The 26878-nt window shown below is 35.9% G+C and overlaps 2 protein-coding genes across 4 annotated transcripts; one reads left to right on the top strand and one right to left on the bottom strand.

The window, feature by feature from the left end:
- The first annotated feature begins 48 nt into the window (after positions 1-48).
- alkal1 (ALK and LTK ligand 1) lies at positions 49-11580 on the top strand. 2 transcript variants are annotated; one of them, XM_077223606.1, is made up of 6 exons: positions 49-187; positions 554-820; positions 5397-5450; positions 6409-6489; positions 9918-9991; positions 11448-11580. In XM_077223606.1, exons 2-5 carry the CDS (start codon positions 565-567, stop codon positions 9980-9982), a joined length of 456 nt encoding a protein of 151 aa, XP_077079721.1. In that variant the 5' UTR covers positions 49-187; positions 554-564; the 3' UTR covers positions 9983-9991; positions 11448-11580. The 2 variants fall into 2 exon arrangements, with proteins under 2 accessions (XP_077079721.1, XP_077079720.1); XM_077223605.1 differs by having other exon boundaries at positions 6406-6489.
- Positions 11581-18194: 6614 nt separating this feature from the next.
- mindy4 (MINDY lysine 48 deubiquitinase 4) lies at positions 18195-26310 on the bottom strand. Of its 2 annotated transcripts, XM_077224465.1 has the most exons (19): positions 26091-26253; positions 25931-25980; positions 25592-25711; positions 25320-25507; positions 24963-25221; positions 24235-24458; positions 23416-23474; positions 23061-23158; positions 22853-22969; positions 22679-22767; positions 22379-22480; positions 22230-22293; positions 22060-22125; positions 21638-21705; positions 21490-21553; positions 21130-21291; positions 20866-21046; positions 20558-20645; positions 18195-20456 (listed from the first exon to the last, which is right to left on the bottom strand). In XM_077224465.1, exons 3-19 carry the CDS (start codon positions 25685-25687, stop codon positions 20408-20410), a joined length of 1974 nt encoding a protein of 657 aa, XP_077080580.1. In that variant the 5' UTR covers positions 25688-25711; positions 25931-25980; positions 26091-26253; the 3' UTR covers positions 18195-20407. The 2 variants fall into 2 exon arrangements, with proteins under 2 accessions (XP_077080580.1, XP_077080579.1); XM_077224464.1 differs by having other exon boundaries at positions 25931-26310.
- Positions 26311-26878: the final 568 nt, after the last annotated feature.

The following is a 26878-nucleotide window of genomic DNA, read 5'->3' as shown; positions in this document are numbered from 1 at the left end:
TTTGCCACCCACCCGAAATCGATTGTATTACATTCAAGAAGCTTCGCACTTGACGTATAAAAACAAGACGCATGTTCTCAAGAAAGACACGAGACAACAGAAACTGTTGGAGGATATATTTTTCTCTGACAACTTTGCGTCCGCACCATTAGTGGTACAAGCACCTACCAATAGGCTATATAATCGCGTAAGTTGCTATTTATTTTGCTTATGTGAGTACAAACTGTATGATTAAAGTGAATTGAACTGTTTATCTGATTTCAAAGTTTAAACATGCTATACTGCGCAAAATAGTTTAATTTGGGTAATTTCATGTACATTTAGTCGGCGTTTTATTAAAACTTCCCCTTACTTAGGGGAGTTTTATTCAATTATTTAGGCTTTATTTACAATGAGTGTTGCAGGTCGTGACTTCTAGGTCGGACTCGAATCTACCGCGTTAACGCATGACCACTGCGCCACTGCTTTGCCGTCTGAATGCGTGTTTTACGCACGTAGAACTTTTTGTACGAGGATATAATGACAATGTTCGCTTGTTTTGTTCGTTTATCAGGCTGGAAAGCCATGCGGGCTGGGAAGAGATGGCACATATTGTTGAGTATGATTATTTTGCTCATCACCTCCAGCCAGTGCATGGACAGCATGGAGGTTAAGGAGACGGAAAGGAAAACTCTTCTTAACCTAATCCTGCAAGTGATCAGGGACAAGCCCGCGTCCAGACGCATCACCAGTGGCCTCTACTCTGTCTCTCAAGACGTTAAATTTTCCTCACGTGAAAAGACTGCACATTTGTCCAAGCCGGACAACAGCAGACCAATAGGTAAGCTGATTTGAGATCAGGTGATGATACAAATGTAATCCTGGGCATTAACTACTTCCTGTTAGTGGGAGTTTTTGCCTGCATATCAACTGCACTTTTAATGCTTTAATCGCTTAAATGACAGCTGTTCATAACTGTCTTGTCTTACACTATGTACACTATGTCTTTCACTGGATTGCATTGCAGTGACAGCAAGATATAATCTGTATTATTTGGGGTCATTGTGAAAAATCCAGTAAAAAGTATATGAAATTGGATTAAGGGACACTCTTTTGATCTGCAGAGGGAAGAAACATGAATGTTCGTGGTCTTATTAGACAGATCACATAATGCTCAAATCATCGGTGAAGATCTAAGGACTATTAAAAGACAAGTTTAAAAGCTTGAAAAATCATGTGTGCCATAGAGAAAACTGTGCTGATGACCTGCATTTTGTGGGTAAAAACCTGATTGCATTTCAGCCATGTAAGACTACTTTGTCTGCCTAAAATTTGCCTCATGCATAACTTTAGTTATATATATCTGAAATATTTTGATACCTTTGAAATCTTTCATTGAACCAAATGAAAATGACTTGTGCCTTTACATTTTATGTAATGGAAGCTGTCCATGCCGGAATAATAATACTTAAAGTACTCATTGTAATTGCCAAAAGAGTGTTACCATTTGTGCTGTGAAGCCTGGACTAATATCACGATCATTTAGTAGATCATAATATTTACAGCAACTACTGAATGTACCATGTCAAGACATGTTATAGTAGCTGACCAGTTTTGTGGTGTGTTTAGAAGCAGTTTAGCATTTCTGATACCCTTAAGAATAGTTCATTGTACTCAAATACAGATTAACTTGTTTCTGTGTTGTGCTATTACGTAGTTTCTTCACTTACTTAACACTTACTTAGTTTGACTATGAAACAAATTTCATGACATTTTTACAGTGACTATTTTCTGGTTGGCCTGATTCAGAATTGTCTATTTAAATGTCTTAGCCATAAAAAAAAGAAAAGATTGACATGCGCTGTTACACAAAAGTCGTGTGCCAAAGAAAGAATTACACCCATAAACATCTGCTATTGCTGATCTGGATGAACTTTGATTGAGATTACTGCCTTTAAAGTTTTTCAATTTGACTAATTTTAATCCAGTGAAAACATGCTAGTTTTAAAATGTGAGTTGATGCTGATATCATGAGAATTTTGTATAATCCAAACAGTCAACACACTGTACTACACTTAGCCTTCAGTATAGAACACCCCATTAGCATAGGCAGTTAGTCATCTTATATAAGACTCAGGTGCGACAACATGCGTATGGACCCATAATTATATTAATAGGTGTTTGATAATGCATCATCACCATGATTGTCTTATTAAAAATGGGACAAGCATGACCCACAATAGAAGAATCTGTAGGCATCAAAAATGTAGAAAATCGCTGTATTTTGAATAAAAGGGGAACTCATTCATAACGCAGTCTTGGTTATCCTATGTTCTGAGACAGGTTAAAATTAGCTGCTGCATGGATTTGTGTACCTGACATTGATAGGCATTACAACTTTGCATGCAATAATCTCCTTACTCCAATAGGCTGGAAGTGATATAGACTACATGTGGGGACAAGTATCCCAGGGTCGGGCGGGCCACAGATTGTACATAATTAGCCAGGACCCCAAGCCTCAAGCTGATTTACTGAGTGCTGGATTATCAATCTGGGATTTATTGTACATTTTGAATGGGGCTGTCCATCTTTATTATATCAAGCATGTAGTGACCACAGACAAACACATGACATATATGACCGTAATCAGTTATATCATCATCTTAAGAGGGGAAGTTTTCCAAAACGTTGTTGCACATTTGTACACTACAAGCTTTTAGGAGTTTGAGATCAGACTGATTATATTAATAGTATTTACAAGACTGTCTGTAAATTACCATTGTGGACCGCTACAAAGTCATGTTTTCAGTTTTGCAGACGTTTTGGGGAGGTCATTAATAAGACAAATGGTTCATTAAGAATGTCTTTATTAAATTTAGTAATAATAGACGTCAGTGGGAAATCGCTTTATATAGCTAAGGTAACAGTCTTGTACAATGACTTCAAGCTATGTGCTAGAGAGTGTATTCAGTGACTGAGCTAGACGCAAGCTGATGACATAATCATTCCCAGACTAAATACACTGAATCACATCCGTTAATATAACAGCAGTTTTTTATGTACAACCCTAAATCAGAAAAAGTTGGGAAATTTTGTAAAATGCAATAAAATCAAGAATCTGTGATTTTTTAAAATTATTTTTAACCTTTTATTAACTGAAAAAAGTACAAAGAAATGTTTCCCAATGTTTTCACTGACCAATATAATTGTATTTTGTAAATATGAACAAATTTTGATTTTGATGGCTGCAACACACCCCAAAAAAGTTGGGACAGAGACCAAATAAAAGTGAAAAGATTAATCAAATTAGATTATCCATATTTATATTATCCATACATATATTTTGAAACAGTCTACAATGAGCAGGTGAATTGGTAATAGTTGAGGCCTTGAGGGTATCGTGTTTGGGTATAAAAGTGCTTCTCAGTCTTTTTAAGCAAAGATGGGTCATGGCTCATCACTTTGTGCCAAATATCATTATTGTCAAAAAATTAAAAAATCCCATTTCTCAATGCTAGATTGCAAAGAATTTATGCCTTTCATCATCTTCCATACTGTACATAATATTGTCACAAGATTCAGGGAATCCAGAGAAATCTCAGTCTGTGTTGGGTAAGGCAGGAGACCTCTGTTGAATGTGCGTGACCTTTGAGCCCTCAGATGGCATTGCACAAATACCATCATGCTACTCTGTTAAATACAGACACGTGCTCAGGAGTAATTTGGAAAACCGTTTTCACTGAACACAGTCTGATGCTGCATCAAGAAATGCCACTTGAATCTCTGTTACGCAAGGAGAAAGCTTTACATCAGTTCTATGTGGAGATGCCGGCGAGTTCTCTGGGCCTGAGCTCATCTCAGATGGTCTAGAAGACAGTGGAAATGTGTGCTGTGGTCAGATGAGACCATGTTTTAGCTTGTTTTTGGAAAAAATGGACACCGAGTTCTCAGTCCCAAAGACGAAAGGGGCCAAACAGACTTTCACCAGTGACAGGTGCAAAAGCAAACATCTGTGCTGGTATTGAGGTGCGTCATTGCAAACGGTATGGGTAACTTGCATTATTGTGAAGGTACCATTGACATGGAGGCATGTATTTGGATTGTACAGAGACATAAACTGCCATCAAGATGAATCTTTCCTGGGAAGCAAGACAATGCCAGGGCTAATTCTGCACATACTAAAACTGAGTAGTTTCTAGACACTCTGCACCATAGAAGGGATGTGCCTGCCTGTTTACTGCAGTCCAGATCTGTCTCTTATGGAAAATGTATGACCCATCATGAAAAGGAGAATCAGGCAATGATGACCACAGACTGTTGAGCGGCTGTCTTGTATCAGACAAGATTGGGCAAATATTCCACTAGCAAAACTCCAACAATTAGTATCCTCAACTCCCAAATGATTAAAAAGTGTAATTAAAAGGAAAGATGAATTGACACAGTGGTAAACATGTCTCTGTTCCAACTTTTTTGGGTTGTGTTGCAGCCATCAAAATCAAAATTTGTTCATATTTACAAAATACAATTATGTTGGTCAGTGAAAACATTGGAAAACTATTCTTTGTACTTTTGTCAGATAATAAAAGGTTAAATAGAATGAACAAATCACACATTCTTGATTTTATTGCATTTTACAAAATGTCCCAACTTTTTCAGATTTGGGGTTGTATCAGAGATTAATTATCTTCTGCCTGAATTTACAATAAATGCTTATATTAACTTTGTAATGTTTCTTTTTTAATATTCACAATTAACTCAAAATGGAAATCTCAAGGTTTTATATATCAGCAAAAAAAAGTCTTCATTTTCCATTTGAGATGTGATGAATAGCAGACGTATGTTATAGTTGGCAGAGACTTTGTGTTGTTTAACTCATTTAACACTTACCCAAAGGGATACTTAAGTTTTTTCCATGCAGGAACATGGAAAATATACATTTTGTTTTGTTAACAACTAATTCCATGATTTATTTTAAAGAAAAGAAAACAAAATATGTAAAGTTTGATTTGAATGAGACAAGTTGTTGTGGAGTATTTCTCCATAATACAGTGGCAAATTTTACTCAAACTACTCATCAAAAATACAGTGCTCTTTCTTATTTTCATCCATAAAATGTCTCCAATCAAACCAAATCAAGCTATATGCAATAACAGCTTCTATGTTTCTAAAACTCCTTCAGTTTGAGAGGAAGCTACTTGGTGAGTCAGTTTTTTAACCCACAGTATCGCTTGCTTAATTCAGTTCAGTTCAAAATGGTCAAATTGCTAAATAATATCTAGCATTTTATGAGTTTAAAGAACACATTTCTGGTTTGGTGTCAATGAAGGGGTATATGAGCCTTACTGAATAGGCAGGGGTGACACATTAACACAAAAACATTAACACTGTCTTTTTGTCTGTCTGTTTGTTTGTTTCAGATATTTTCCCAAGAGACATAAGCATGAAAGAAAAATTTATAGAACATTTTACAGGTAAACAAAAATCCATTTCAATATATTTCATCTTTTACAGTACAAAATATTTCATGCAGTCCTGTTGATGAGGTTTACTTTGTGAAATATTGTATCCCACAATGCAGTGCACTAAACCAGACCTTCCATTTCCGATGTCAAGAATAAAACCAAACCAATCTCTTTCTTGACTTATCATTTGATTGGACTAGCAAAAGTTTAGGCTATTTTAACAAAATTGGATTACAAAAATGTCCAAGATAATAACTAGATACAATTCATTGACTTGCATGCAACTTGATAAGGTCATGTGAGAAATGTAGCTGGGTCACGTCACAACAATGTACCATACTACTGTTTAAAATGATAATTGTGAAATAATGCTTCTGCTATTTAAAAGGTAGTTGGCAGTATATTCTGTGCAGTATTCATTACCTCTTTCTTTATTCATTATAGACCTGTTTTAAAATGGCTCATTAGAAATGCAGTTTTCCTCATAAAACATAAAGCCAAGTTACACCTGCAGTAGGTTAACTGAGGTAAACTGTTTCTACAGCCTCTGGGTTGTGAAATACATTCCGTTCTCCAGCCAAATGTTTTTCAGGAAAAGCACATTTAAGGTGATTATTCGTTGCAGAATTTTTGTTCATCTACAATAATTAGTGTTAAAATCGGTTATCCAGAAGCTTATACAATGAAACTTTGTAACGGCTTTGCCAGAATCAGAATCATTAAGTCTCTGCCCTTGTGATGGCATGTCAAGCGTTAGCATGCACTAATTCTCATTCTGGGCTCTGTACAAGTGACTCAGTTACAGCACCTTTACTTTACCATCCTCTTTGTTACGAGTTTGTGAGATAGGGCATAATGCTTGAGTAGACATTAAGTAGTAGTAGAAATTAAAAGTCGAATGATTTCATTCACCAGAATATCTAATCCATAAAACCTATGATGATTGGAATCTTTTTTTTCCAAGCAGGACCAGTCAAGTTTCCATCTGAATGCAGGACACATTTCCATAGAATTTATCACAACACAAGGGATTGTTCAAGACCGACATGTATGTATATCTTTAATATTAACAATGTCATTTCAAACCTAGATGATTATTTACTGCTATATGGAACACACAAAAAAGTATTTCTTTGTCCATAGTAAATGGGGTCCAATGTTGTTTGGACCCCAACATTCTTCAAATATCTTTTGTGTTCTGCAGAAGAAAGAAATGCATACAGGTTTGGAATGATATGAGCATGAGTAAATGATAACAGAATCTTCATTTTGGGTTAAATACATGACATGTTTCCCTGCAGACTCAAATTAGAATTATGTTGTCATGAAAATAATTGATTATGTTGTATTATGCTCGATACAATGTAAAAAAAAAAAAAACATTTTTAAAAGCAGTAAATAAAAGAAAGATAATTGGAGTACGTTTTTCAGTTTTTCTATTTAAAAATTTGACGTTTAATTAATTGTTACTTGCAGTTTGAATATTTTCTACAGCAAATTCTTTTCATTGTATATACAGTATATGTGCTTGTGTTTTATAGAGACTATAGAAATGCTGCCTACGTTTCTATTTCTCTGAAGTAAAACAAAATGTTTTGACAGGGCGTTACACCGCAACGAAAATGCTCCTCCACCCTTAGTCCTCATGGACTTTGTGGCGTTCAGGAGAGATTTAGATTTTTGCAATAAATAACACTTATCTAATGGTCCATCCATCGTGTTACTCTGTATAGAGAGCAGAAATGTCAAAACTAATCAGATCTCTTATTCTTTAACTGTACTAAATTTATATTTCACAAAAAAGAGACAAACTAGTTGCCCACAATGATAATCAGATTTATATTCTGGGTCACAATAGTTGCCTTATTTCCCTTAGACATTGGTTGTTTAAGTGGGGGGGGGGGGGGGGGGGGTTTCTTAAGTAAAAACATGTGTGTTAGTGGCCAGAGATGTTTTGTGAACTTGCTCCATGAACCTCCTCTGTTGTTCTCCGTAGAGAAAGAAGGGTTGTGAAATTCAGCCTTAGTTATTGTGGATTTTTTTTTTCTAAAAAAAAACGATCTATGAATTATTCCTAGTAGTAGTAAAGAAAGTGCAGCATATTTATAACAATGAGATGTTATTTGATACGTTAACTTTGTTCATGCATAACCGACCAGCTGTATTTGAGCACTTGGCAGCCATGAGGAACACTGGCAATGGCAAAAAGCATAATAATTCACAGCGAAATCAGAGATTCTGTCTTCAAAAACTATGTTTATGACTTAAACGCTTCATAAACTGTAGTAAACTTGAAACAGGATTCACAAATTCACATATAATAAAACATTTCATGTACGTTAACAGTAAATCTAAAGCCATTCCAAAGCCATATCCTTTTAATATACTTACTAATGTTTGAGTTCTGTTTTGAAATGTCACTTTTAAAGGAGAGGGAGGGAAACGTGGCAGTACCTTGAGAGAAAATGACGGCAACAGTGCTTGGAACAGGACAGCAATCGGATGTTCAGACTTCACAAACACCATTAAGGGTGGAAGCATGTGGTGCTTGAACCCACACAGTCATTTTAGGCCATCAAGTACATTACTGGGGCAGAGATGAAGCTATTTACAGGGATCCATCTAACCCTTAGCCATGTTCATATACTGTATACATCATCCCGTGATGGTATGAGAGCACCACTTAAAACTGAATTTCATCAGTGCGTTTAAAGTGTTGACGTTTGCTTCATGTCACAGCACAAGCCAGAGTGTCACTAGCTATAGTTCCATCCACCTATTTTTATATGCCTTTTGGGATATCGCATAAAAAACGCCGGATGGAAACAAGATGCGCAAAAATTCTGAAAATGTGCATAAAAAACGCAAATGAGGTGGATTATTTTTTTATTCGGTAAGAAGACACATACACATAAACACATTTACAGAATAAATCCCTCGATGTGCAACAAAAGAACTCGCGTGACTTCGCCTCAACGGTGGATGTGATTGGATAATTGGACAAATCAGTGGAGCATCTCAAATGTTGGCTTGATCATTCTGAAATGTCTGAGCCAAAGTCTGTCATCAGAATAATTTGGTATAATGACCTCCCAGAAGTGCCTCACATGATTGCGTTCCCAAACACCAGGCATCCGAACGCAAGATAACATGACAGTGTTTATTGCATTTCATCTTCACGCTCTGAGATCAAAGTCATGTATGATGTACTTCTGACAAAGGAGATCAGAGTGGCTAAGAGGAAACTACTATAAAAATCTGAAAACCCAGTTTCAGCCAACAAACCTGCATCAGGATTGAAAGACATCACCAAATACAAAACACCATCCCCGAGCACTGTGTAGAATTACCAACTCGTTGATGACCTAAATGAGTTTAATTGCAGGTTTGAAAAACTCGGTCTTACACCCCACACCTGTTCTGACCTTCTCTCCATGCATTCATCAATGCCTCCAGCAACCCCACTCTCCTTCCCTCCTGCACTTACAATCTATGAAGAGGATGTATGCCGAGTCTTCCAGAAACATTTCACCAGCATGAAGTAATTTAAAAGACTGAAGGACATCACTGGACCCTAGCGCGACCCCCTGCAGTTTGCTTTTCGGACAAACAGGACTGTCTGTGGATGATGCAGTCAACATGGCACTGCACAACGTCCCGCAACATCTCGACAGACTAGGGACTTATGTGAAGATCCTTCAGCTCGGCTTTCAACACCGTCAATCCAACACTCCTCCAGATCAAACTAACCCAGCGTTCTGTTCCTAGCTACATCTTACAGTGGATCACCAGCTTTCTGACTGTGCAGTGATAGTCTGTCCTCTGCACTTCTGTAACTGTCTGTATCGGCTCGGCTACCAAATCAGACCTCAGAAGACTACAGCGGATAGTCCGAAACTGCTGGGAGGATCATCTGTATAGCCCTCCCCACTCTCCAAGAACTGTACTCATCCTGACAGAGCGAGTAAAAAGGTTGGCAAAATCAGAGCCCTGAGCACCAGAACCGCCAGGCACAAGAAAAGTTTCTCTCTTGGGCCATCTACCTCATGGACAGTTAAATGAAATAAACATGTGCAATACACAACACTATTCATACTTATATTTATTTAGAATACCATACATCTTATTCACATTCCCTTGCATTTGTATAAGATTTCTGTACATACATAGAAGATTCTGTCATCAAGACAAATTTCTTGTATGTGTTAGCAATAAAGCTCATTCGGATTCTGATTCAGTAGGAAAAAAGAGGCTTCCCCGATTGCAGCAACTATCATTTTTATTACAAATATTTTGCAGCAATTTCCCAGGATGTGACGATTTTGTTATCTTGAACACGAGATGGAAACGCTGCTTTATTGGCAAATGTTTTATGCGATATTCCAATTTTGTGCATAAGTTCAATGCGAACACTGCTAATGCCTTTTTAACGTTCTGAAAGTAAATTCCTTGTTTTCTTTTTCTTGTCCCCAACAGATTATAAAAGATGTGCACGATTGCTAACAAGGCTAGCTATGAGTCCCCTTTGCACACAATCATAGAAACCGCATGTAAGTACAAAGGTTTTTAGCTGTTTTTAACTAGCTATTTGTAAGCAATGTAAGGTTTTTTTGTGGAATGCATTTGGTTCCAAGTACTAAAATGTGTTACATTTCTTTATTTAATCCAAATAATTTTGACATGATCAGGCATATTAAAAACATTTATGTAAAAGTAATATAATATAAAATAACAACATGAATATTTCGTAATTATATACATGCATATAACATTATTTATTTATTTTCTGAAACAAGACAACTGCAACATTTGTAATATGATAGTCAAGCCTGCTCCCAGTTACTGTTGGGAACGTTTTGCATGCTGCTTTAACTGAAACCTTAGAAGAAATATTGAGTAAGATGTAATGTCAGTTTAATCATGGCCATCTGGTGCATTTTAGGCATGCAGCTAATGCATGGTTCACACAGACAGAAAACAATCTCCAGACATCTTCCACTTGCAAATTTGCTTTGTAACACACATTTCCTAGTTGAACCAACCACTTTGAAGAAATTATACACAAAGTGATGTGACAAAGTCTCTCAAGAGTCTTATCTTCTGGCAATTAAATGTATAACGACTTAAAGAAACTAATTTGTATGTCTTTATGTCTGTATTGATAAAAAGCTGTGCACTTGGATTTAGCAGATGTTTTCTGTCTTGTGTTGCAATTGCTTAATGCATTTTTTCTTGGTAGATTGTAATTTAGATTGTAAACTCTCAGAAAAAAAGGTATAAAAGCTGTCACTGTGGCTGTATACCTTTTCAAAAAAGGGTAAATATTGGTCCTTCAATGGTACATATTGGTACCAAAAGTGTACATATTAGTACCTAAATGGTACATATTAGAACCCTTTTGAAGGGTACTGTCCCAGTGACAGCTTTTGTACCTTTTTTTCTGAGAGTGTATAATAAAATGATGAAATCACAATCTTGACAGTCAGTCAGAGCTCATGTGTAAAAGAATCAAACATTATTCATTTAATTCTTAGAAACATATTCAAAATAGTTCAAGACCAAACTGTGACGCTAGAATCAGTCTGTCCTGCGACATCATCGGCAGCATGACAGCTGTGGAATGAGACTTTTAAAGAACCTGTTAGTGAAAGGTGAAAGAATCCATTACCAGTCTGAATGTAAAATGATGTGGCTGGTGAATTACGGTGTTTTATTAGGTTATGATTACTCTTACTCAGACTGGTTTTCCTTTTAATCAATTAGAAACGGTTAAATTGTCTTTTATGATGTGAATAAGTGATTTCCATTCAAGTGGAGAGTAATGCATTCAAGTCTGAAGTTCATTGTTTCTGTGTATGACAGGTTGAGTTGTTGGAACTTAATTTCGTATGCTGTCTTCCTCATAAACCTTTCTAACTGTTACTGTATTTTAAAAGTATTGATTTAAATGAAAAGTAAACTTTAATGTGATTAAATATTTGACACATAATTCTTTATATGCCACAGGTCCTGAGGATATAAAAGAAGAAACTCCAGAGATGTTGGAGTAAATTATTTTTTCCAAGGAAGTGCCTTCAAATCATTGCAATTAACTGTCATTGTGTTTATTTTCTGTCATTTCCCTTTCCACCGTATAATTTGTTCTGTAATAATAATAATAATAAAATATATTTGCTTTTTACCATAATTTATGTTTGTTAAATGCTTTAAAAATGTAGTTTTTTAATAGCTTTGCTTTTTATATTATGAGTTTTAAAGAAAGTATTATTTATCATTGCAGCCAATTATTTATTTAAATGACCTGTAAATATTCTGTCATAATTACAAGAGACACAATTACAATGATCTGATTAAGCCATTATTACCGTTAAATATATTTGTCCCAAATGTATTGTTTCTAATGCAAATCAAAAAATATTTCATCCCTTACCACTTAAAAAAAAAATTTGTGTAGGCCGAAAGTTTCTTACCATGCTGTCATTTTCATGATATCTATCTACCATTGGCACTTATAGAAATTCAAATTATGAATTATTTCAAAATATGAAAACACATTGTTTGTTTGATAACAATGGTAAAACTGCACTGATGCTTTGAACGAATTAAAACATTCAAGCACTACCATTGTTTTTCTTGTTGTTTTTTTACTTTTTTTTAATTAAAATTATAAAAATGTTTGATCTGATGATATATTTCTCTAAAGCATTCCCATGGCTGATGAAAAATTATGTGTAAGCATGAAAAGATGTTTTTGATCTCTTTTAGCTGCTATTGATGAATGATTGATTTGAATTATTACATTTTTCTATTCCCGTAATTGAGCAGATTTCATAATAGCTAACAATCCATTTATTCTGTTTCAGAGGAAACATAAAATCATGAAACTGTCACAATATTATTCATCATCCATATATCCCAACAGTGAGGCAAGTCTGTCTTGTTTGACTCAATTGCTCACATCTTAACATGCTGTCATGCATTTTGATTGCACTTCCCCTTTTCAGAAAAAGAACAGAGTTAACAGAGTTTTAGGAATTATAGTTCTGAAATGGCAAAACAATTTCAAAAGCTGCTTGTCTTGATTTTGCCTTGGATTAAAGTAACGTATCTGTTTGTTTTCAGCAGCTATGCAGATAAAACATCTCTGAAGTGTGTGTGTGTGTGTGTGTGTGTGTGTGTGTGTGTGTGTGTGTGTGTGTGTGTGTGTGTGTGTGTGTGTGTGTGTGTGTGTGTGTGTGTGTGTGTGTGTGTGTGTGTGTGTGTGTGTGTGTGTGTGTGTGTAGCACTGGAGTAACAAGATTACATCTAAAAAAACACAAACCAGAGTGGACTGCTTTAAATGAGCAAATAAACAAAGACTATTCTCTCTTGGAGATCCTGTTCTTGTATTAGGGATGACAAACATTTTGACTTCCCCTTATGTGGGTTTTGCTAAAACAATGCAAATTAGATTCTTTTGAGATCAACTAAAACTGTGGCTTTATCTCTATCTCCATCGTAATCAAATATTTACCTCATCTGATCTGAATGGTTATTAACACAAACATAAAATGTGGCCCTGAGCGGAGTTTAATTGTTGTTTCGAGTGTGACATAAACATACTGAAGCGTCCACTTGAAAGCTGCGCCAGAACTCACAGTGCTACAATTTCTCACGCCAGAATGTCTCTGAAAACTTTTCGAAATAATTAGTATTGTAAATGCCTCACAGAATCTTGCTTATCAGACATATTTTTCTTTGTTACACATGTCTCTAGCCTGTTTAAAAGGGTCATATCATGCACCATATCATGCATTTTTTACTGTTATTTCTGTTCCCCGAGGTCCATTTATATATTTTTATCCATTTTCCCACAAGTTTCCACTCTTTCTCTGATCCTTAGAATTACATAAATGGGTAAAAAGATCAATTGTCTTTTTTCACAACAGAGGAAGTTATGAACGTTTTTAAGTTGCAATCAAAAGATCAACAATTGTTTGATTCTTAATGATAGGACCCCTTTTAAATGTTCTCGATAAACCAAAAATTGCCTGACGCCATTGGCTTTCTGTAAAGAAGAGGTGATTCTCGCTCCAGTGCTCTACAGTGAAACTCTGGGAAAGTAATATCATGAAATACTTTTCCTTCACCATTCATCACTGTTATCTCTTGTGACATGGTTCAAGTGGTTTTTAGAGCCTTTCTATGAAATAGGCTAGCTGTTGGCTTTACTGGTCCAAGGGAACATAAATCCTCAGACATTTAACTCCCAATGTCCGGCAACAAACAATTCACTGAAAATATTTCTGCACCCCTCGCTCATTGACGGCCTTGCATCTTAATTAAGACTCTGTCTGAAAGCATCAATACATCATTTCAGAATGAGATGATTATGGAGTCAAAATGACAGGTATCTTGGGCTTTCACAAACAGCCTAATCAGATTCCAGCGCTATAAATAAGGGGGGTCCATCGGGCCACTGCAGAGCCTTCTTCTCATCAGGTGGGCATAAACAATCTACCGTGATCGAAATGGGATATCACTTATCACAGAGACAAACAGCAGAGATTAAGGGACTAGACAGAAGACGCACAGGGGAGGATATGTGGGAGGGTGCTAACACAATTAAACCCAAACACACAATCCTCCGGTTACTGGCAAGCTGTCCAGTGCCCGGAGATAAGTCTAACAAAGGCAGGTCATTCCCTTATTCAGAGTTATTCATCATTGAACCGAAGAGCCCCGGCTCCATTCATGAAGTGATGAATTGGAGAGACTTTGTCCAATAGTTTCCCTGGTCATGATTCTCATGACCGCATCCTCGGTGACTCACCAGAGAGATGATGTAGATGTGTCTATTAAAAGCAAGACCCAGACCTACTGACTTCAAAGATTCGTTTTAGTGTTAAGTAAATCTATACTTCTAAATCACACATGTATTAATTGTGTGATTCACGCACCGTCTAAAATAGTTTTATTTATTTATTATATTCAAAATAGGGCAGTTCTGCACCAAGTGCATTTACATGCAAAAGGTAGCCTATGCTCAGTACTGTATGTGTACTAAGCAGTTTCCACAAATTATGTTTCATTAAATAAAGTTCGGTGGAGCACGTTCAAATAAACAATCCAATTAACTTGTCATCAACAATCATCATGTCTATCCCATCAGCATGAGAGGAAGCATATATGCATATAAGCATAAGCATATAAGTGTGAACTTGTGAAATCGACAATTTGCGGCCTAAAATAGGACTTTTAAAATGAAATAGGCAACTTTTATCTTTCTCAACAAATGATAAGTGAAAAATTAACCTTCAGAAAATGTTGATTGTCAAGTTCAGGAAGTCAAACTATATGTTAGCTTTATTAGGCTACTACTTTCTATGTAATGGGTTCTCCAACCGCCAGAAAAAAAGCGTGGAGCCTTAGTTAGTACTGGTATAGGCCTAACGTTATACTGTGTTTGAATTTCCGCTTCCAGGTAATTTTACCTCTGTAGCATAGACTGTAAAAAAAATAGCTCTGTAGCCTATATTTAGGCTATAGTGCCTCGCTGTCAAAGAGTAATAAGCTGGAGATTTAGCCTACTTATTGTAGAGGGCTAAATAAGGTCTATAATTTACATCAAGCTGAATTTATTTACAAGCTGTAGGCTAGTTAATATATATTTCCCATAAATGAAATTAAATATTTGTTACAATAACAAGGTTGGTTGAGCCTGATGAATGCAATCAATCGCTTTTTTGTAAACAAAGTAATACTTTTATTCAGCAAGGATGCATTGGATTGATCAAAAGTGACATTAGACTTTTGCATTGTTACCAAAAAAATATTAAAAACTGGAGTAATGTTGAAAATTCCACTTTGCCATTACAGGAATAAATTCTTTTTTTTAATATATATTAAAATAAAACATATTTTAAAATGTTATAAAATTCCACAATATTACTGTTTACTGTATTTTTGATCGAATAAATACAGCCTTGGTGAGCTAAAGAGACTTATTTCAAAAACTTTTTTTTTTTAAATTTACACATCCTAAACTTTTGAAAACATAGGACTTATGGTTATGAGAAAAAAAACATCTCAGAAAAAAACTGAATTGTTGTGGTCTAACAACTATTGCATTCTCAATAATGATAAGAGATATAGTCTAGCAACAAAAAACTAAAAGATTCAGGAAAAGGATGAGGAAAGGATGCTTGTACTAAAATGAAACATGACGTAGCCTTAACCATAATTTTGCCTCTGAGGCAACACTCTGCAAAGTAAACATTTTAATCCCATTAGACGATCCTGAGGGGCCCTGTCCTGTTATTTATAGCTAGGCCTATATTCCATATTCTCTTTAAACCCACACATCTCCTTCTGAAAGACCCTTGATGTATTTTGTGTGGTCTAACGATTTATGGTTCATACATCAACTGAGGGGGGCAGGGGTAAGCTTTGTCTTTGCCAGTTTATGACTAACACCAATTTAAGAAAAAATACAAAACATGAATATGAATGAACTGACATGCAAACCAATACCAGACAAACACTTTGACACATGAAGTGGAAGATCATACAGACAGTTTGTCGGTTATTAATTAAGGACTTACAACTCGAATTGCCATTCTGTGGCATTAGCATTTAAACTCTTTTTGATGTTCAATAGAGCTTCAGGTTTTATTGGCCCCAAACTGAATCCACGTGACTATAGAAAAAAAATGCATTTCTCATCGGAGATTTTCTTGTCCTCCTTCCTGCACGTCACACGGGAATCTTTCACCACCTCCACTCATTTTGCGCCCCTGTTGGCTTGTGATACTCAGGCATGAATGAAATGAGACAAGTGATGTCAGTAGCCTATTCTTCATCCATGGAGACTTTATAGGGACTGAGGAGGCAAGTTTGGGAGCAAACTCTTAATACTAAATATATATGCCTTCTAAAACGCTACATTTAAGTAATAATTTGATGAAACAATTGATGAAAACAGAACCCGTAAAAGTGAGTCCGCCACTGGCAGGAAGCAACGTCAGAGCAGCACAACGGCTAACTAGATTCTTTTCCGCATCTAAATGATGTCTATTGAGAAATATATCCCCATGCTGGGTTAATGACAGATATTTTTTGTATTTATGACATCACCGTGTGTAGGTTGAAATTGTTCCATTATCAGGGCCCTAAAAATAAAACACCAGATGGCCCTATAAAATGATTGGAAGCTTCGGATGGGAGACTCGTGTATGATAACATCAGGACAGTTGTCTGAGATGTTGGTAGGCCTATGTTTCAGTTGAGCACAAAAGTAAAAAAGCTTTATCTGTCATTAATTCACAAAAAAAAAGTTAATATTAAATAGGATTGTCATACAAATCACTTTCAAAAGAATGCTTGATTATAATTGTTTCTAGAAAAATTACTGTTACTTTCCATACATGCATTTTTTTTTTTTGATTGAATTTGGATTCATAGCACAACAGAGGCACCCTGAGGACAGTTTGAGTACTGTGATACAAATACACTCTGAACTCAGTGTGGTTGATTTAAGTTTGGCTGTCAGTTAGTGAAGGACACTAAAATGGTCCTTCAAACATGGCTGTTTATGAATTTCATTTGTAACAGAAAAATTGGAATATGATATTTACACTTATTTCAGTTCACTTTCAGCTGTGGGATGGAAAGTAATCATATGTTCCACCGCGATATTTTGGCATGGAGTGATGCAATTTAGCTGTGAGGAAGGAAAAGACAGATCAAAGTAAATGAGTTAGTGATCAGAGTCAGATGTTTTAAAAGTCTAATAAACTTTTGCCAGGAAATAGGCTACTTCCTTTCAAATGCATGTTCGTTTATAAGATCTGAGATGCTTGTGTTGCAATATACGCTTGATTGGTGGAAAATCAATTTAATATTTTCATGTTTACATTTGTGTTATCAGTCCAAGAGTTCTACTGTGCTAAGCATTGGCCTATCTCAAATTCCAGGGATACAGCATCAAAACTCACAAATCAGTTTATAGTTGCCATATTCTTTAACCTCAATCCCACACCAATCCAACAATGAGACCCAGAGTGAGAGCTGGGGTTCAGGCCAGTTCCACAATTGTGGTCTCAGACAGAGCAAAGATCAGAGATACTCTGACTAACAGTTCTCTTCAGGGCTTTGGCACTGGCAGTGGCTAAACAACATGCTAAAAGGTTCAGCCAAAAGTAGCAATAATCAGAAGGCATTTTGGTGGAAAAGGTGATAGTTTTGTGCTCAGCTTTCAGTGTGTGCCACATGAAGTCTTTACAGGAAAAAGCCTCAATTATTTTGGCCTTCAGTATATGCAATAACTCCATGTGGTTCATCAACTGCTTCAATATGTTTTTACAGGTTTTCAATTAAACCTCTGTGTAGCATTACTAGGGAACCACAAAGTCATTGATTGTTTTTGTATTGACTTCAAATATGATTAATGATCAAGCAAACATCTTGTAATTATAGCATTAATCAGAAAATGAATGTTATAGCCTATGCTTTGCCATGCATAATGCACAAACTACATTTGTTCAGTCCAGTTTGTTGCTACAGGGCTGCGATCATTCCATAAAATGGTAACATTTTAACAGCTGCTTTTCTGTATGAAGAATTATACTGCTAAATAACAACCGAGTATAAACATGATAACCTTACTATGGGACAGAAATACTACACCAGAAGTTCTATGTTAATAATAAATTATCAAACATGCAGAGAGTAAACAGAACAAATATAGCTCTAAAAAGAGACCTATTATGCTCATTTTCAAAAGTCTTGATTTTATTTTTGGGGTCTATTAGGAGAGGTTTTCATGCTTGAATCTTTAAAAAAACATTATTTTGCACATATTTTACAATGGTGCAGCACCTCTCTTGCAAGTCTTTCAGTAACACTTTGTTTAGTTCCAGTCTCAATGAAGCCCCTCCTTCCAAAAAGCATACTGTGCTCTGATTAGTCTGCTTGACCATTGTGTTGTGATTGGTCAACTGCTTTGAGTCCGTTTAGGAAATTCCACACCCCTTACCAACGGGGTTACCCTACTCAACGTTACCCCTACCATAACATAATACAACCAGGCCTCGCCCCTTTTTTGTGCATGCCTTGGGCAGGAATTAGGTTAAACTCTCTTGAGTAGGTACTTATTTTGATTAAGTAATTACTTCACAACTGTTAAAAATGTGCATTGTACAGTGTGAATGTGTGCAGTATGAATAATCCGGACGTACTACATTCGCCATGTTGTCATTATCATGTGTGACCTACCAGCATCAATTGCGTTGCTTCACTACCATTCACAAAATCTCTCCCATGGCCTCATGGGTTATTAAAATGTCTATTGGTCACACACTTCAGAATCCCGCCGGAAGTAGAAGGTCATACTGGTACTTTTTGCCTACTCTTTTACGAGTACTGTGAATTCGGGCACACTTTTGTCACATATTCTTTTTCACATAGGCCTATTGTATAGTAGGAAAGTATGCGATTTCGGACGCAGCCATGTATGTTCTTGGAAGAAAACTCAAGACTACAATGGAGGCGGTTCAGGTAGTTCAGAAACAGTGCTTAGTGATATAGAGAATAACTCCCTTTGGAGTGGACTTTGTGCTTTGTAACTTTGCAAATTCATTTACATTTTACATTTATCCAAAGAGACTTACATTGCATTTCAAGGTACACATTTACATTCTTATCAGTTCTTACTTTCCCTGGGAATCGAACGCATTGCAAGCGCCAACACTCTACTGTTTGCTAGCTTAAATTCATACTCAAACAGCAACATTACACGCTAAAAAAGCTGAAAATGTAAAAATAAAAAATAAAAAACATAATAGGACCCCTTTAAGAGATGGGTCGGCAACCTTATGGCATGCGGAGTGATAATCACAGAAGCTCACCTCTGGTCACGTGAACTGATTTTTGGATCTGCGTACTAGCTCAAGTTAAATTCTCACACTTTAATTATATTCATAGCACTCAACTTAAAACAAGCTGTGTTACTATGAGAAATGATTATGCAAGTGCAAGGGACTTTATTTAAATTAAATACATACAACTCTTTAGCTATTGTCACGTGTCAGTAATTTTCCTGGCATGTGTGCCATTGGTTTCAGATCCCGTTCAGAGCAGATTCAATATTTTAAATACATTTCTTTTGACATTTTTGTAATCTAAAGATTTATCACCATACGGAACCCTAGTCATGCTTCCTCCCTTTGGGACAACTAAAACAAAAGCATTCTTCGCCCAAAATGACAGCGTTTATAGTCTATAGTTCAAACAAAAATGAATTCAATGGTCACTAAAACTGTTTGGTTACCAACATTCTTCAAAATATCTTCTTTTGTGTTCCACAGACGGAAGTAAGTCATGTGGGTTTTGAAAGAAATGACGGTAATTAAATTATGTCAGAAATTTCATATTTGGATAAACTATCAGTGAGCAATGGCAATTATTTACACATCGCAGGCCATATTCTATTACAGTTCATTTAATCATGATTTGAATAAGAAAAAGCAATGACAGTTCTTAATGCTATACTGTCAATGTGACATTGTGAGAGATAAAGTAATTGCAAACAATTGTATAAAATGAGGAAGAGAGAACAGGGACATAGATCTTGGTTTAAATTGGGGAGGGGGGCAGCAAACAAGAAATGTTTTATATAATTGATTGACAATATTTAGAATGTGTTGATCTATACCCCTGGAGTAAGGCATTTGTTTTCTAAATATACTTATGTGTTTATACTTCTGTATTCACATACAACAACACAAAACATAAAAGTAAGAAAAAGCAGCAGAATGATGAAAATAATATTAAGGATATTAAGAATGGCAGCAAAAAAAGCTCATCATAAAAGACAAAAGAAATACTAAACGCATGCATTTTAAAATATAAAACCTAATGTACACCAGATAAAATCATACCGGGGTCACACGGGGCTAACAAAGAAAAATCTCTTTTTGCGTGCAATATCAAAGAATGGGATCTGTATCATTCCAGCTGACCACAGCATTTCTCCATCTGTAAAACATATTTGAAGCATTCATATCGCCACATGTTTGCATTTCACAATATCAAAATTTGAAATTATAGAAAAAGCACTGACGAAATAAGAGACTTACTTGGTCCTGATGCAAAGCTCCAGTGGAGGAATGAGATCACCGTCTGCGTTGTCCCTCTGAGCAGACTCTGCAGCACAAGACTCTGAATCTGTCCAGACACAGAATACAGAAGACCTTTTAAAACTGACTTATCATAAACCCTAATTGTGAAGCAAGTGTGCAAAGCTTGTGTTTATTTTGTTGTTCTCAAATACTATGCATAATACAGTGTGTGTGTGTGCGTGCGTGCGTGCGTGCGTGCGTGCGTGCGTGCGTGCGTGCGTGTGTGTGTGTCCAGAAAAGCAATGACCCCAAAGGAAAAGACTCACAGACTGTTAATCTAATTGGTTCCTGCTGGTTGGCCAGCCCATCATAATAGTACAAGTCAAACTCTTCCTCTTTGCTGTGATTGGTTGCCAGGTCTTCAGAGGGACAAAACAGCACACTGAAATGGCTCTCGCTGCACACTACCCAAATTGGAAACTTGGGAGTTTTCAGGTGAGATCCAACCTTTAAAAAGAGAGAAATCGGGATATATAATACATTTGGATATAATATCTAAGTATATTTTAGAATGTTTCAAGCCTTCTTACCTTACATATATTATAGTGCTCAAATAAAGACAGCAGCCCAATGTTGCAACGTGATTTAATTCCCTTAAGAAGTGTAAAATTTCCATTTCCAGAATCAAGCTTCATTTCATCATCAAAGACGTTTGAAACTGCCCGTCCACAAAGCAAAAGATTGACCAATTCCTTAAAAAAATGGAAGTGAAATTATAAGATTTAATGACTTGATCATATCAGAACACTGTTTACACTGGAGCTATACAAAAAGCAACCAATATAATTGGAGACACCAAGACATTATTTTTGGTAAGAGCAAAATAAAATATGCTATCTTTTGTGTATTGGGTGTTTAGATTAGGACTGCAAAGTGTTAACACAGCAAACCTGTGTGCAGTAGCCATGAGCTCCAATGAGGGTGGAGTTGGGCACATCCATATCACTTTGTATACTACAACACAAAGAACAAATTGATTAGCTCAGTGAATATATGAACATAAACAGTCTGTAGTGAGTTAAAGAGGAGGAAACGTACATTGCAGTAGTTCTGGAAAGAATTGCAGAGATGGTAAGTAGAATACAGCCAAAGGGACCAGACTCAAACTAAAAAGGAAGCAAGGAGCTATTAAACAGGTGATATTTGTCTTAAAATGCTTCAAGGCTATCAATGGATGTGCTCACATACAAACCTTGCTTATAACTTCAGCAAATTTATTTATAAATAATAATAATAATCATAAATAATATAAAATATAAATAATACATCTATAATAACAATGTTCTAAATAAATATAAACTAAATAAATATAACTATTATTATACATATTATAAATTATAACAAAATATAAATAATATATGACAATACTGTAAATAAGAATTAATATTAATAATATTTATAAAAAATGTTTTATAAAATACATACAGGATTCGTCATAAGGCATTTTATCACAGACTTACCTGTCTAACATGCTTCTCAAGAACTAAAGTGAGATCATCCAACGTCTCAACAGTGACATATGTTATCTATGTGGAATATATATTTTTAAAAAAACATTAACAAAAAAGAAATATGTAGTCCTCAAAAGAAGTAATTACGAGGTAATTTAAGAGACAAAGAATCAACTTACCATTTCCAGAATACCGTCTGTTTTGTAACGTCCGATCGGGATGAAAAGACTTCTTCCTGTGTTTCTGTGGGGGCAGATACTTTAAAGTTAAGAAATAAAAAAAAGTTTTGTAAATTTAAGTTATAATTCTAAATGTGTGACACACTTACATTGCAACTGCGGCTCTCTTCATATTCCCGGCTCTCCATAGTATGTCAGCCAAAGCCCGAGATAGACATTTTGTCCTCAAAACGTTTGATACCTCCAGTCTCCTGGTGACATTTAACAACTCAAGTTTAAGACAACTGATTGAGACATCAGTGAAATACAAATTTTATAATTTATATCCAAAATATTCACTGATCTAAAAAAGGGAAAATGGTACCAAAATGATTGAATGGTTTTAAAATAATAAAGGTAAAAAATAATATCTGATATTTAAAAAAATATGACTGATGCTTGGTACACACTCATCCAATGAGTCACTGCTCGATTCTTCAAACAGAAGGTTCAGTAGAACAAAAGCCTGAACTGCTGCAAGGACACCACAGGGTCCTCCCTGATAAAACAATCCCAGAACATCTCATGACGCAAAGGTTTACAGATCAAAACAGTAAATCGTGAGTTTGCCTAAAATACTGTACCTTATTTTGTACAATCCCATACTTCAAACCTGGAGCATCTGAAAAGGTAAAGTTCTGTTGTTTCCACTCCTCAGTGAAACAAGCCATAGGAGAACCAAAGATGATCTCCTTCAGAGCCTTAAGTAGACATAAAAAAGCGATATCATATCAGACTGGACTGATATCACATAGATTATGGTTCCAGGAAGATAAATGATAATGTGCTTACAGTGGCCGTCATCTGGTCCATGGGAGTCATGTCCAAACTACGTTCTGGCATGGATGTTCTAGGAACATTACACAAGCTCTCCTCATTCTCTATGTCGTCTGTAAGATTGAAAAATAATTTCAAAACGATGGAATTTTTAATGACAGATGGATTTAAAGCAAATTTGAGTGGCAAAGGATTTAAAAATTTAGGGTTATTAGGAAAACAAATATTAAAAGTGGACAACTATACAAATATTTAATGAGGACAAAATACACTTCATATTAAAGCAATAAAACAATACAAGCTAGTGTATTCTGCGGTTGACTTGGCCATGATACAAAATGTAATCTGCTGTAGATTTGAGGTGCACTACCCAAAACCATTTCCAACACATGGAGTCCATCCAGTTTTGGGCCAGGTGCCGAATTCTTTCTGGAGAGGAAACAACAAAAGTTAATAATCACACACTTGACATATTGCAGCTGTGAATAAATAACAAGTCCTTTTTAGCATCCTAAATGGGAGCCTTATTGTCTAATGCATATAAGATTTTATTCATAATAATCATGCATACGCCCCTTTTATATAACATTCAGAAAAGGTTGTGGGTCCCCCGGACCTGTCGGCCCCTAGAATCGTTCCAACCTTTCACCTCACTAGTTATGGTCCTCTCTATGTTTCTGGGATTGAAATGGTATAACTATTTCAGCCCTTCAAAAATAAAAAGATTTTGAAATTTTTGAGAGTAGGTTTCTAAGACACAGGTTAAGTAACTGCACTTTCAATATTCTATCTCAGTATTTTTATCCTTACCTTCTAAAACATACATTTAAGAATCCTGAGAAGCAAAAGTACATTTTTCAGAAACCAATCAAAATTAAGTGAGTTTTTTCTTTAAACTAAAAAATAATAAGTAAGAAAAACAATCCTGTTTTCACTTTGAATTAAGGTTATCTTTCTTAGCCCGTTGGCAGATCATTTTATGCATAAACTCATTTTATGCATAAAAAAATATAATATTAATTCTTAAAAATATCTAATATTATATAAAAAATATAATGTTATAATATTAAGTCATTTTGCTTATGTAAATGTATCTTGATTTAAGAATACTTAGCCTAGATATTTGTACTGGACAAAAAGACAGAAATATGTAAGAGTTTTTTCCCCCAAATGATTGAAACAAACTCACAAGCGATGCTTGACTTCCGGCATTTTCTCATGCCCATTGTGGTCTATGATTCCTTTATTTAAATTAGAAAGCACGCTGCTCTCCCCTTCAAGAGAGGCTGGTGGGTTAGACTTTGTATTTGTAGTATTGAGGCCATTTGTCCAGTTTGCTGATTCTCTACAATCCTCTGTTGTTGCTGTAAGAGATGAAGGTGCTTTTCGGGCTGGACGTCTTCTGCTACTCTCCTACGGAAAATTAAATCCTTGTAAATGCAATGCTGTAATGGAGTAACGTAGAATCAAATCTTAGTAAAATTACTCACATATATATGTAACATTATTAAACACTGGATTTTAACTTTCAATAAATTAATTTTAGTTTAAAGGGATATTTCACCCAAAAATGAAATTTTCTTTCATCAATTACTCACCCTCATGTCATTCCAAACCTGTAAGACTTTCGTTTTATGTGAATAAAAGCCCAAATCAATCTGTTCATCATATAAACCGATCAAGTCTCTTCAGAAAATTTGTACTAAACCGTTCAATTCACTTTAATATCTCTTTATGAACTTTTTGAAGTGCCAAAGTGTTGCTTAGCTGTCAACAGAGGGACAGAAATCTCTCAGATTTCATCAAAGAGATCTTCATTTGTGTTCCGAAGATGAACGAAAGTCTTACGGGTTTGCAACGACATAAAGACATGAATTTCTGGGTGAACTATGCCTTTAATGAATCAGCGTTCATTACCTGCAATGAGCTGGCAATGGGACCTGTCATAATGCCTCGTCTTATCCTGCTGCTTCTGTTTTTCTTGCTATCAGTGTCTAGGATGTTTTTCTCAGAAAGAAATCCCTCTTTCGACACGGTTATGAGATCATGGCTGGACGGCAAACAGTGTTCACTTCTCTCACTCTCAGGGTGAACAGCAAAGCTCTTTTTTAGTGTCTTTTCAGAAGGTGTTTGGGAAGGCTTAATAAGCTCCGACACACTGTTGATTTCAGAGAACCTGTGAAAAGGGTGGATGTTTATTGCTGTCAACAGATCTTGAAAGTCTCAAACAAATGAATATATGGATTTTTGTTAACTAAATCAATAAAGAAATACCTTGGACTGTCATACAACGGACTTTCCATACAACCTAGTTCACTCTTAACACTCATGTCTATGGACATGGTTTGTTCCATTGATTGTGCTTCCTTTTCACCATGGTGGCGTATTTTGGTCTTGTCACCTTCACTCATTCTGACTTTCACAATCATCTCCAACATAGACTTAAAGGGATGTTCTTCAGCCTAAATACAAATGCTTTTTATTGCCTCTCTGCTTTCCCAACATTATTAATATTGATATATACAATTTTTTTTACACTTTGATACCTTATTCTGTTTGTAAAGGCCCTCAAGGTGAAGTATTCTGCGCAGATCTGATCTGTTATTAACGCTTGAATTAGTCCGTGGAAGCTCTTCATCCATGCACGCTATCGTTTTCTTCAGACCCTGTAAGTGCATTTAATCAGGAAATGTACTTCCATTTCATCATTCTTTCAGGAAAGCTATTTTTAAAACACGTTAAACATACAGTATGTACATCACACCAGGTACATATGCTTTTAAAGCTGCTGCTTTTAGAGGTAACGTTATAGGATAGTTAGCTTTTGTGTCAAAGTAAGTTACCACATTTCTGAATCAGTTGAAAGAAAATAATCTGTCACCGACCTTTCGACTGAGATATTCCCGTACTAGAGACGCGGACAGCTCCTCTACATCTTTGTCCATCATGGATCACAATAACACAGAGGTAAGTTAACGTTAATAAATATGGGACTGAGATAGCAAGTTGGCTTCTTCGGTGTAAACAGCCCCAAACTTCACACACCTCAAATACTGTTGGTCGACATACGACATATTTTGATTTACACACCGTTAGTGCGTTTCAGCATGGTATTTTTATGGTTAGTGATTTGTTTTGGGGATAAATGAGGTAAGGATAGTTGACGAGGCTTGCTAGCTAGCGGTCTAGCTTTTCGCCTTGTTGCTATAGTTACCCTAGAACGTTGTTGATAGAGCGTACTGTTCTGCGTGCGCGGATTAATGACGTAGCTGCGCCTCCCTGCGGATGCGACATGTATTACTGTGATACAGTTTGCAAAGAAGGAAATATTTTTTGCACCTTTTTGCGATTGCACAGAATTGAGTACAATGTTGCGGTAAGTTTTGAAAGTATCCTGCTCTGTTGACAGGTATATAGAAGACTACTTATCCCTATCGCCTAACGATTACAGCCCCATTGACTCCCTTTGCCAATGCATTGATGAAGTAAACAATTGGATGTGCCAAAACTTTCTTCAGTTAAACAAAGACAAAACTGAAGTCATTGCGTTTGGAAACAAAGATGAAGTTCTCAAGGTGAACGCATACCTTCAGTCTAGGGGTCAAACAACTAAAAATCAAGTCAGGAATCTGGGTGTGTCTCTAGAGTCAGACCTTAGTTTCAGTAGTCATGTCAAAGCAATAACTAAATCAGCATACTATCACCTGAAAAATATTGCAAGAGTTAGATGCTTTGTTTCCAGTCAAGACTTAGAAAAACTTGTGCATGCTTTCATCACCAGTAGGGTGGATTATTGTAATGGACTTCTCACTGGCCTTCCCAAAAAGACCATA

Source organism: Siphateles boraxobius, unplaced genomic scaffold (genome assembly GCF_051911475.1).
Source record: "Siphateles boraxobius isolate OS27281-9 unplaced genomic scaffold, OSU_SipBor_1 9, whole genome shotgun sequence".
In the NCBI taxonomy this organism is placed as follows: Eukaryota; Metazoa; Chordata; class Actinopteri; order Cypriniformes; family Leuciscidae; genus Siphateles; species Siphateles boraxobius.
The sequence above is the reverse complement of the archived record's forward strand: the minus strand, read 5'-3'. Positions and strand labels throughout refer to the sequence as shown.

Bases quoted from the DNA above. Each gene is read 5' to 3' on its own strand.
- alkal1 (XM_077223605.1), top strand. From the start codon at position 565: ATGCGGGCTGGGAAGAGATGGCACATATTGTTGAGTATGATTATTTTG. The intron at 821-5,396 runs GTAAGCTGATTT...TGTTTGTTTCAG, and splicing joins GGACAACAGCAGACCAATAG to ATATTTTCCCAAGAGACATA. The intron at 5,451-6,405 runs GTAAACAAAAAT...TTTTTTTCCAAG, and splicing joins ATTTATAGAACATTTTACAG to CAGGACCAGTCAAGTTTCCA.
- mindy4 (XM_077224464.1), bottom strand. From the start codon at position 25,993: ATGATGGACAAAGATGTAGAGGAGCTGTCCGCGTCTCTAGTACGGGAA. The intron at 25,712-25,930 runs GTCGGTGACAGA...ATGCACTTACAG, and splicing joins GGGAATATCTCAGTCGAAAG to GGTCTGAAGAAAACGATAGC. The intron at 22,294-22,378 runs GTAAGTGTGTCA...CTGCCCCCACAG, and splicing joins AAGAGAGCCGCAGTTGCAAT to AAACACAGGAAGAAGTCTTT.